Source organism: Polypterus senegalus, chromosome 11 (assembly GCF_016835505.1).
Source record: "Polypterus senegalus isolate Bchr_013 chromosome 11, ASM1683550v1, whole genome shotgun sequence".
NCBI classification, from domain to species: Eukaryota; Metazoa; Chordata; class Cladistia; order Polypteriformes; family Polypteridae; genus Polypterus; species Polypterus senegalus.
This window is the reverse complement of record NC_053164.1, coordinates 74,711,509-74,724,203: the sequence shown is the minus strand read 5'-3', so window position 1 is coordinate 74,724,203 and position 12,695 is coordinate 74,711,509. Positions and strand designations below refer to the sequence as shown.

At 40.2% G+C, this 12,695-nt stretch overlaps 1 protein-coding gene across 3 annotated transcripts in view; it reads left to right on the top strand.

Moving 5' to 3' along the window:
- Nucleotides 1–12,695, top strand: part of plcb3 (phospholipase C, beta 3 (phosphatidylinositol-specific)) — a 258,088-nt gene that overhangs the window by 37,748 nt on the left and 207,645 nt on the right. For all 3 annotated transcript variants that reach the window (XM_039769058.1, XM_039769056.1, XM_039769057.1), the window contains exon 2: nucleotides 4,460–4,537. In XM_039769058.1, the coding sequence (XP_039624992.1) occupies nucleotides 4,460–4,537 (78 nt within the window). The remainder of the gene's footprint in view (nucleotides 1–4,459; nucleotides 4,538–12,695) is intronic.

The window sequence follows — 12,695 nt, the reverse complement described above, 5'->3', positions numbered from 1 at the left end:
GATTGAGCTTAAGAAGAAGGACCCTGTGGAAGTAAACATGAACGTCACAAATCCCTTCATCTGGTCTGCTGGTGCATTTTGTGAACATTGTACCTAAGTGAATCAAATATTTTTGTACAAGCCATTTTTTGGTGTTTCTTTTTGTCCTTTTGTATTTTTATATTTTTTTTCCTCGAGTATAAAAAACAAATTCTGGCCCTTCATTGTCATGAACATGTTTTCGAAAGCATTAGAATGAGCAATAATTTGACTTCTTTACTACTGCTGCCCTGGAAGCTGACCTCTTCTTTCTCACACGTACTGGACCAAGCATGTTGTTGTCCCACCGGTAAAGTGTACAGAATGAGAATGCAGATACCTTCTAGCTTTAGATGATTAGATTGCATGTTCAAACAACAAGAAGATTCAAGTGGATTGGTACATCATTGACATTTCAGATCAGCTGCTTTTAAGCTAAGCTTATGGCTCAAAAAGTAACAACGGTTTGTTTATAGAGACAGTTGATGATGGCTCGAGGATATTTGTACAGTATGTTATGAGCTGCGAATTGCCGGAATACTGGTATGCAATTTGGCTAGAATAACTGGAATACCAGGTCTTTTTAGGCAGGGCCTTCTGTATTTAACATGAGGATCAGTTTTTAGGTCATGACATTAGATACATTTCTGAAGCACCTAAAGATAGAAATTTGGATGTTTTAAGTTTAACTTTAATCTTTTCCAAGTAGCTTAATACACTTTTACTGGCATGGATCATTTCATTGGACGAAAAGCTTTTTTGATTGACCAAAATGTAGAAATCATTAAAGGGGGGTTCAAAATTTTACCCAATACCCCCCCTCTCCAAGTTAAAAAGCATGTTATTAATGTGTGATTAATATGAATGTTATTAATATACAGTATAAGAATTAACCAGGCTTTCGAAGATGAGGAGAGGGAAACACACACACACACACACATATGGAGAGAATGTGCAATGTCCACATAGTACTAATTGGATCTGGACTTGAACTTTGTCTCCTATAAGTTGACTTACACTTGCACCAGTCTTTTTCAATTTGTGCTACCAATTAGGAGTGGGTGATACCATACCATACCATTTTATTTGTTGAGCGCTTAAAAGCACAGCATTACAACTGACCGAAGCGCTGTACAGTTAAAAAAGAAGCAGGACTAAAAACAAAATATTAAAAACAAACATTAAGAGAGAATTAAAACAGAGATACTAAAGACAGGTCAGAGGACCCAATAAAATTGAGAAATAGGAAGAAGCAAGTGGAAATGAGACAGGTTAAGAATTAAAAGCCACTGTGAAGAAGTGCGTTTTTAGGCATGATTTAAATGTGGCGACTGAGGCGGCTTGCCTAACCACTAAGGGCAGGGAGTTCCAGAGCCTGGGTGCACAGACGGAAAAAGCCCTTTCACCACAAGCTTTAAAATGTGCTTTGGGAACGGTTAGGAGCAGCTGATCTGCGGATCTAAGAACACGAAGAGGATTGTGACGATGGAGCAAGACACTCAAATAGGCAGGGGCTAGACCGTTTAGTGCCTTATAGGTTAAGAGGAGTATCTTAAAATCGATTCTGAATCTAATCGGCAGCCAGTGTAGGGTTTTTAAAATTGGTGTAATGTGTTGGCTTCTGCTACTTCCAGTTAGAAGCCTTGCAGCCGCGTTCTGAGCCAGTTGGAGTCTAGAAAGAGTGGCTTTACTGATACCATAAAGGCAGGAATTTGAGTAGTCGAGCCGGGACGTAATGAATGCATGGATTACTGACTCCAGGAGGTGGTTAGAAAATAGGCTTATAAAATAGGCAGATAAGTCGAGAAGAACCATAATCGCGTGGAGTCCCGAGTCCAATGCCCAAAGGACGTCATTTAGGACACGTAAATGCGCAGTTTCTGTGCTGTGTTGGGGCCTAAAGCCTGACTGAAAAAGGTCCATTACCTGATGGTCCTGTAGGTGATGAGTTAATTGCTCATAAACTACTTTTTCGAGTACTTTTGACAAGAAAGGTAGTTTAGAGATTGGACGAAGATTAGAGAGAATGGCAGTGTCAAGATCAGGTTTTTTCACAATTGGATGTACAACTGCGTGTTTGAAAGCACGAGGAACTATAGCCGAGGATTGACTACTGTATCAGTTGATCTGGTATACTAGTTGGAAGTTCTTCTACCAGTATGACTTTCATAAAAAAACGTTTTACCAGTATGCTAAGAATTACAGGGAAACATGCAAATACATTTAAAAATAAAACACAACCTGTGCAATCAAATAAAACTGGAAATGTGATTATTCTTTTATTTGTGTATTTGTATCTTAAGTGTAATGTCTTTTTGTATGGACTTGTATGTGAACTGCATGTAACAAGTGGCCTTTTAAAAACATTACCTAGTGTGCTGTGTGGTTTAACCTGAATGGTCAGTTGATGGAAACAAGAAGGTAAACCCCCCCCCACTCCCCCCCCACCATCCCATTCGTTGTGCAGTTATGGTCCATAATAGTTTATATACTACAGTATACATATTGTTAAATTTATAAACAGCAGGTATGCCTGGCGCTGATCAGTACGGGAAACTGTGGAAAAGAGAGGGAGATGTATCACAATATTGTAACAAAAAAAAAAGTTTATACGGACAATTTTATGCATTTTGTAACATTATTCTTGTTTTAGATTTTAAAATCCTATCTTTAAGCTGCCATACTTTCCCAAGGGTATTAAATAAATAAAAGCCAAAATGAGGAAGTAAACAAGGCTGTGTGTAATGTGCTTGCCAGCTTTCACCTAAATATTTAACGTTTATGGAACCCTTACTAGCTGCCATCCATCCATCCATTTTCTAACCCGCTGAATCCGAATACAGGGTCACGGGGGTCTGCTGGAGCCAATCCCAGCTAACACAGGACACAAGGCAGGAACCAATCCTGGGCAGGGTGCCAACCCACCGCAGGACACACACAAACACACACCAAGCACACACTAGGGCCAATTTAGAATCGCCAATCCACCTAACCGGCATGTCTTTGGACTGTGGGAGGAAACCGGAGCGCCCGGAGGAAACCCACGCAGACACGGGGAAAACATGCAAACTCCATGCAGGGAGGACCCGGGAAGCGAACCCGGGTCCCCTAACTGCAAGGCAGCAGCGCTACCACTGCGCCACCGTGCCGCCCCCTTACTAGCTGTATCTCAAGCAATTAAGACAGACCTGACAAGACCAAAAGCAAATGAAAATGGGCCACTATACTTATTTTGATTGTAAAATTTCAAGGGGTAACTCCACAAACAATCAGTGATGGGTAATTCACTGTTGCCTTCAACGTTTATTATCTAGTATTACAGTAAGAAATGCTTCTCATGTACCACTTTAGCCTTTACTAAAGTATTGTCCTAAAGTTAGTTAGTTTTCCATCCAAGAATAGTTTCTCTAGCAATTCTGATGTTGATGTTGAGTAAAGTCATGTTACTACAAAGCACCAGTTTAAAGTTTGGTAGAAGAATGGCTAAATTTTATTATTATAAAATATTTTGGCTTTTATTATTATAAAATGTCTTTTCAACTGCTTTAAATATTTCGTTATTGTAAACCACCATAGAACATTTTCTGTTGATGTTTCTTATGCATACACACTTTATTACATTATGTAAAACAGAATAAAAACCACAAAAACAGTGGGGCATGTTAGTTACAACAAATGATTATGGTAACTCTTCATTTTAAGTACTGTTAAAATGCATCTATTACTCATTTGGTTATGTTAACAAAGGTTTATTTTGGTCTTAATTGTGCTCACAAAGCATCAGAAGTGTGATTATACATTTCTGCAGTGTAGCTTATTAAAATAACTTCATTTTGGAATGGTCTGAGGCGAGTTAGGTGAGACATGTTTCTCTTGATTTTGCATGACCTGTGAATCCTTCATATTCATCAGGAATTTTACCAGCATATCAAAGGCTCCTAATATGCTACCCTGGCTAAAGATGAATAACCACTCTACTGACTTTTTACTCATGAAGCTAAATGTATAGCTGCAGAAGCCAGTAATGCAGCAGTTGTCCTTGTCAATGCTTCATTCTCTGTAGAGTTTTCAGAACAGATACAAAAAGTAACTTGTGATGCTGAATAAGATGCTTTATGATGTCACTGTAAGCCTGTTAAATTTAAATCGATGTCATGAATGTGAATATGTAGACTTTGACAGGCTTGCTGTAGATGGCTGCCTACTCCTGTTGAACAGGCAGATAGACAAAGTGTGGTGTGCTGTTAATCACCTCTTTAGATATGCGGATTACACACTGATGTTTCTATTTACTTCATACATGTAATCAGACTGAGTGTATGGCTGCAGTGCTTGGATCTTAAAATGTCACTCTGAGTTGAGTAAAAGTGACAACAAGTGACCACTGAGTTGTATCTTCACATAACTTTTTTTTCATCTCTTTTTTCCCCATTTACTTCAGGATCCATCCACTCGGGACTTGGTCACATTGAAGGTCGACCATCAGGGATTTTTCCTGTACTGGACTGGCCACAGTATGGTGAGTGAGTTTGCAGTTTTATGTTATATACAGTGGCTGTTTGACGGTGAATATCAACACAAAGCATTTGCCAAAACGGTTCAATGCAAATTATCCTGTTTAACAGGAATAAAATGGAGAGTTCTAAAGACTGCATTAGTATATAGTGACCTAGTAAAAGGCTATAAGATGGGAACATAAGCCAATTCCTGACCTTATTCTGTGTTCTGATTCTTGTGTGCTTCTGTTGATTTTTAATAGCTCCCCATTGGCTCTATTAACTAACAAGTTTCAAATCTTTAAAAATAAAAGGTCATGATGGAGATGCTTTTAGAGTATTATTGCTCAGTGCATTGCTGAATTTCGGTTTGCTAATCCTTCAGTATAATTTACTGTTTCATAAAAAAATGCATTATATCAATTTGATACAATTGGTTTGTGCCGGAAGGAGGAACACAGTGGGCCTTGTCTTTCACTTCAAGCTCTTAATTACAGTCTAAGTTGCTTCCTTTTAATTGAAATCCTTGCACAATTATGGTTTCTGGTCTCCAAGTCACTGCACTTGCTGTTTAAAAATGTACCATTGATTTTTCTTCTTTGTGTTTGCATAGTCTACCAATTTAAATTTCAAAATCTACAAAACCAATAAGGGTTATTTACTCCTAGTAGTTGCACTTAAGGATTACCAGAATAAATATAAACCGTGACAAAGTGTGTCAGCTCTACTGTGCTATCTTTAGTTTTGCCATCTACTGGTCACTTTGAAAAGTGCAGCGCAACTGTCTTTGACAATGCGGGTTCAGCTCCATGTTCCCACTTCCTCTTAGGGAGCTCTTGAACCTGACACCGTCGGTAATGTAACCGGATGAGCTGGACAATGAAGACACCAAAATGAAGCAAGGGGAAACGTGCAAAGTGCTTTTATTTAAAACAGTCAAAAGCAAAAAGTGTTCAAAACAAGTGCAGTGCTTCTAAAAGTCAATAAATAAATAATCCATTAAAAACAGTGAAAATGTGGAGGTTAAAATCTAATAAATAAATCCATTAAAACAATGTTAAAACAATGGCTGGAAGTAGTTCTTTTAAAAACAAAACCCGGTTCCGCCTTCAGCTGGTGGCTCCCCTGCTTCTCCCATCTGGGCCATGCACCAGGGGAGTCGCCCTACCTGCAGCTGACCTTCTCCTAAGGGTCTGGTTGCCTTTCGGTCCCTGGCTCTGTAGGGCTCTCACCAGACTGAGACTTGGGCTCCCCAGCGACCAGGGTGCTCACACTGGGGCTTCCACCTCCCAAGCCTCAGATTCCTGCTGCATTCCATGAGCCGTCCTTGATTGTGCTTACTCCTTCTCCTCTGCAAAACTCAGCAGGAGTGACCCAATCCGTTTTTCCCTGGGTGCCAGCCAAACACCCTGCTAAGGCTCACTTTTTCCAGCTGCCTGTCCTTCTATTCAGTGAGCCTGCTCTCGCTTGCTCACACCGACTCCTTCGCTTCCTGCTTGTTCTCTTATTTAACCTCCGTCCTCTGTTTTCCCCCCTTTTTTCCCCCCAATCTTTCTTCTTCTGCTGCATTCGCGCTTCTCCTATTTATAATGGGGACGTGGCACAGGTGCAGCGATTAGCAGCTCCCGGCATCAATTACAGATACGGAAGATTCCTCACCTGTGCACTTAAGTGAGGAAACGCCCGCACCATGTTGCGTCCGAAATCCACTCTGGCCACACTACTACACCCCCTCTATAAGCCGCAAGTGCGGCGATTATTTATTTAAAAACTGACCTTTTCTTCTAAGCCGCGGACCCGCTATACCACACTGTGTGCATTTGAAGTTCCCATAGTTGTAAACTGAGAGGCAGTAATTTGTAAAGATCATCAGTTGCAACAAGATTAAAAGGAATACACTTATTTGGCAGAGTAATCTTTGTGAAAGAAGAGAACGAAGATGTTGACTCTGGGGCCAGTGGTGGCTCCAGGTTCCTTTTCTTGCAGGACATAGTATGGTCACAGTAGCTAGTTGATGGGGCACAAAAAGAACATAATCTATAATGGCACATGCTAGCTTTATTATGAACAAGGAGTATTATAATCTTAATTATATCACCAGAGATCTTTTCAGAGTTTTTGCATCTCATTCTCCTGATACACCAGAGAATCTAAAAAAACATTCCTGAATTAAGCAAGTTACATTTATACAAGTATACAAGTTATAGCTGTACACGATCTAATCTGCTTGCCATGCAGGTAAAGAAAATTTGATCTCATCTTTGATTTCCTGCAGAACTACCGCAGCATTTTCAACAATAAAATCATTTTTATAGTCCATGACATGCCACAATTTGAGAAAAAATATACTTGCAGAATGAGCTGCCAAAACATCATCCCACTTTACAAAGACATCTGTAATTCCTCTGAAGTCTCCCCCTGTTGAAAAAATCTCTACTCTTATTAGGTCCCCTGGATGCCAGCTCCTGGCAACACAACAGTGATGTTGCATCTGTTAGACCTCTGACTAGAGCTACATTCATTTTCAGCTTTGTATTGTGCTTTGCCACCTGAAACTGTGCACCCAGGTGTTCCAGTCTTATTCTGTCAAGCATGTTCGATAGTGCTAATGCACTTAAATTAGAGAGTATTAACCTTTAACAAATGCAACCCTTTTCTGATTTGAACATTTTTGTGATCCACTACAGCAAAAATGAGGGCTCAAAAAAGATCACTCTTCATAACAGTAAAGCAACTGAGGTAAAAAAAAAAAAAAGATAACCGTCTTTTATTGCAGGTTTCATAATAAATTAATTGAAGCCAAGATCTCTTAACAACCAAACCCCCTACATACATATACACAATTTTGGTGTTTCTTACACGCCATGTCAAAATTGACAAGATCTTCAAAAATATACCCAGACCACATGATGTGGCCACATGCCAGATTCATCAGCAGACATGTCCGCATTGTAGCAGCGCTTTCAGCAAGTCACTAAGTAATATAATACCACAAATGATAGACCCGTTCATGTTTCTTGACTTTTGAACCAAACTTTTGACATTGGTCAATCTTCTTTTTTTGACAGCCTCTATCTCTTCAAACCTGAAAGAACAGGATTTCTCCCAGTTTATATCCCCAGACATACTACTATGGTACATAGAACAGAATTATTTACTAATTTTTAGTATTTATAAATTATAAACAGCAGCAAATACCTTACATGAACACTTTCAACAGCTGTCTTCTTTATGCAGTCAACATCCACTAAACTTTCAGGGGTTAAAATTCTAAAAGAAAGTGGATCAATGAATATATTGAGGTAACAGGTAGCATATTATCTACCTGTAGTTTCGAGTATTGGCAGTTTTCTTTTAGAAATGGAATTAAAATGACATGTATGAAGACGTGCTGACTCATGCACATTCACAATGGTGTTTTGTTACTTACAGTGTACACAATTTTCTTCATAGAAACCCATTGAATTTGGGTGTTTCTGTACTTCAGCGGGCTAAGCTGTCAACAGCAGATAAGCAAGTTGCAGCTTCACTTCTGGCTGGGAGTTCCGCTGGCAGTACATTTATATATAAAAGAAAAACAACAAAAAAACAAACAAAAAGAACTCTATAACCATGGACTGGGGCAGTCTTTAGGCATACAATAAGAGCTTGTGCCCCAGCGTAGCACCGTCCCTGTCCTGGGGCATTTCTAGGTTTTTAAATGTAGCTAATTTTGTGAACTGGGACGTCTACTAATCTGGTATAACTGTTTGCAAGGACACAAAGGTCAGTGGAAACTCGGAGAAAGAGAATTCACTCTCTCTGGCTGGAAGAGATGTGCTTCGTGAAGGGGTTAGGGGTCCCACTCTCTGACTACTTGTCTTGAAAGATGTGAAGCCCAAAAAAGGAATTAGCCCCTGTCATTAACTGTACAGGTAAAGTTTTGAAAATGTGACTCCTATATCCTGATGGAGCAGAAGTAGAAAAATAAAGCTGAAATGCTATATTACAAGTTTATTTTATAGATTTTTCTATTAGACAATCATGGGTAAAAGTTAAGTATTTTTTTCCCAGCTAATGTTTATTAACAGAGTACTGTGCAAAAATTTACCAGGCAGTAAATTCTTAAGCCAAAACTTCACATTTTAGTCTTTATAATCACCACTCTCTATATCTGTAAAAAGACCCATGTTCTGATATTTGAGACCCACTGAAACTCTGTGTGTCAGTCGAAACCTGGACAATCCTCAACCCTCTCCCAACTACTTACATATTGGCATAAAAATGACTTATTCAAGTTGTATGGATTTGCTAAATTAGGTGGTGTGAATTTTCAACCAATTGTCTTCTGGTGTGACCACTTTTTTTTAAAATCCCATTCTCTACTGATAGCTGCTTCACTCGTAACATGCCTCAATTTTTTGCAGTTTTTGGCAGATGATTAAAAGTTCTTTTGTGGCAGTATTTTTTGCTTTCTCATTCTCCTGTCTCCCACAGTGGACATATAGATTATGGTTCTAAATACAGAGCTAAATAAAGAGCTGCTTTTGGTCTTAACATTTAATGTTTATCTTTAAAAAATACATGGTCATGTACTTAAAATGTTGGAAGATGCTTAACAAAATTGACCCAAAGACATTTTGGAGCCAAAATCTGTTTTTTATTTTTGTAGAAAGTCTCATTTTACTTTGTAAAACTCTAAAAATATCTTTTACGTTGCAAAACAACTGGAAATCTCTCTTATTTTTTTTTTTTGATGAATCATAATTGGCTCAGTTTGCAATGGTTAACTGTAGAGCCTTTTTTCTGTTTAACATTCTGTCAGTTCGGGTCAGGAATATCATTAATTACACATGTGCAGTGAGGTCTGCGGTAGGAGTGACGGATACATTCAAGGTGGAGGTGGAATTACATCAGGGATCGGCTCTGAGCCCTTTCTTATTTGCGATGGTGATGGACAGGTTGACGGACGAGATTAGACAGGAGTCCCTGTGGACTATGATGGTTGCTGATGACATTGTGATCTGTAGTGATAGCAGGGAGCATGTTAGGATATGCTCTGGAGAGGAGAGGAATAAAGGTCAGTAGGAACAAGACAGAATACATGTGTGTAAATGAGAGGGTGGTCAGTGGAATATAGAGGATGCAGGAAGTAGAGTTGGAGACCGTGAATGAGTTTAAAAATACTTGGGATCAACAGTATAGAGTAATGGGAATTGTGGAATAGAGGTACAGGCAGGTTGGAATGGATGAAGAAGAGTGTCAGGACTAATTTGTGACAGACGGGTATCGGCAAGAGTGAAAGGGAAGGTCTACAGGACGGTAGTGAGACCAGCTATGTTATATGGGTTGGAGACGGTGGCACTGACCAGAAAGCAGGAGACAGAGCTGGAGGTGGCAGAGTTAAAGATGCTAAGATTTACATTGGGTGTGACGAGGATGGACAGGATTAGGAACAAGTACATTAGAGGGTCAGCTTAAGTTGGACGGTTGGGAGACAAAGTCAGAGAGGTGAGATTGTGTTGGTTTGGACACGTGCAGAGACGAGATGCTGAGTATATTGGGAGAAGGATGTTAAGGATAGAGCTGCCAGGGAAGAGGAAAAGAGGAAGGCCTAAGAAGAGCTTTATAGATGTGGTGAGAGAGGACATGCAGGTGATGGGTGTCGCAGAGCAAGATGTAGAGGTGTAAGATGATGTAAGATGATTCGCTGTAGCAACCCCTAACGGGTTACTGTCAGTGTAGTATTTTTTGTGCTGAGCTGTAGTGAGCTTCTTAGTTCTCAATGGCTATTTGAAGAAATTTAAAGCTATGTTGGTAGAACAATGACCCTGCAATCACATACCTTAAGCCGGAGTTGATACATTTTGTGGTTAATTTGTCCTCTACTTGCATTACCATAAAGACTAATACTACTTTCATGCGATAGTTAGATTGTTATTATTATTGCCAAAAAAATTGCAATTTTTTCTGTTTAATGTTGTTTTCCAGTTAATAGGAAATGTCAAAGGTTGAAGTTCCAAGAAGCTGAGTTATGGTTAGGGTTGGTTTATTTTTCCCATTTGCTGTTTTTGATGTACAACTGCAACTTCAGATATTAAATAAACATTTTTAAATGCTGTAAATAAGTTAGTGAGCACTCAACTACAGTATTGTGTACTAAACAAATGTCATAAATCTTGATGTTAAGGAAAATCTGTAAAATGTATGTGAAGTATTCACATTTTTTGGACATTTTTTGTTGTGCGAGTTTGATAGTAAAAATTGTACTAACCTGTTTTTTTGGTAATTCTCTGTAGTACATAGGCACCTGAAACCTGTGTCAGAATTGGGTCAAGACATTGTAAGGGTTAATCCTATTAATGGTTGGGCATGCTATCCCAGTAGCACTTGGTGCTAAGTAAAACCAGCTCTGGACAGGGTGTCAGTCTGCTGCATGGCCCACTCGTGGAACGCCATCACACTCAACACCGGGCAAATTTTAAAGCTTAACATCTATCCTTGTACATCTTTAGGAAGTTAAGGAAAATTGGGGTTCCAAGAGGGAGGACCTTCAGGAGCATGGAAGAATGTGGAAGCTGCACACAGACCACCACTAGGCATGGGATTTGAACATAGAATCCTGGTTCAATGTGCCAATGTTTTCTCCCACCATATGTTAAAAGAAATAAGCTAAAATATTTAGCATGTAAAATATATTTATGCTAGCATATTTGAGAAAGTTATATTGTTCTGTAGTTGGACATTTATGCTTCCATAATGTAGTTGTGGGCCAATGTGGCATTCAGATATTTTCATCATAAGTATAGTCCAGCATTCATTGTGTCATAAAATAGAAATGGATGAATAATTACTGGGTATGGTTACAGTTCACACTCACTCCTCCTAAACTTGTAAAATATTAAAAACTGTATACATAATAGAACTGGTTTTGTTAATGCGACTTGGCAACCTGGACTAAAGCAACTATTTATACTTTCAATTTATTTATTTGTACAAATCCTTTCCAATCAGAAAACTGAATCTAACTGACTCACACAGAGCAACTCTGATTTTTTTAAGTGCTTAACTGTGACTGTAAGAGCTCTCTCAGCTTGGGATACAGCAAGAAGGAACAAAGGGTAAAGTATATCCATCCATCCATCCTCTTCCGCTTATCCAAGTTCGGGTCGCGGGGGCAGCAGCTTGAGCAGAGGTGCCCAGACTTCCCTCTCCCCGGCCACTTCTTCTAGCTCTTCTGGGGGAATCCCGAGGCATTCCCAGGCCAGCCGGGAGACATAGTCCCTCCAGCGTGGCCTGGGTCTTCTCTGGAACCTCTTCCTAGTTGGATGTGCCCGGAACACCTCACCAGGGAGGCATCCAGGAGGAATCCTGATCAGATGCCCGAGCCATCTCATCTGACTCCTCTCGATGCGGAGGAGCAGCGGTTCTACTCTGTGCCCCTCCCGGATGACTGAGTTTCTCACCCTATCTTTAAGGGAAAGACCAGCCACCCTGCAGAGGAAGCTCATTTCAGTCGCTTGTATTCGCAGTCTCGTTCTTTTGTTCACTACCCATGGCTCATGACCATAGATGAGGGTAGGAATGTAGATCGACTGGTAGGCTCAGCTCCTTTTTCACCACGACAGACCCATGCAGAGCCCGCATCACTGCGGACGCCGCACTGATCCGCCTGTCGATCTCACCCTCCATTCTTCCCTCACTCGTGAACAAGACCCCGAGATACTTGAACTCCTCCACTTGGGGCAGGATCTCGCCACCAACCCTGAGAGGGCACTCCCCCCTTTTCCGGCTAAGGACCATGGTCTCGGTTTTGGAGGTGCTGATTCCCATTCCAGCCGCTTCACACTCGGCTCCGAACCGATCCAGACAGAGTATATTGTACACAAAGACCGAACTGATGTCGATTGGCACCAGAGATTCTGAAACAAAAAGAGAACAAATGGTGATGCTATTACAGTGCATCCATGAAAAAGTACCATCTCTTTTGAACAAATTGAAAAACAATTTTTTTCTATATACTGGGGGCTTTGCCCCCTGCTTGTTTCGCTTGCCAACCCCCTGTCCTGTGCTGTGCGCCAGCCACTTCGCATCTCTGCCACTTGTGTATGAGGATTACACTTTCACCAAACAACAAATCTCTTAATTCTTGTGGATATGCCTCATCATTGGGAAGAAACACTACTTTTGCCTTGAAGTTTA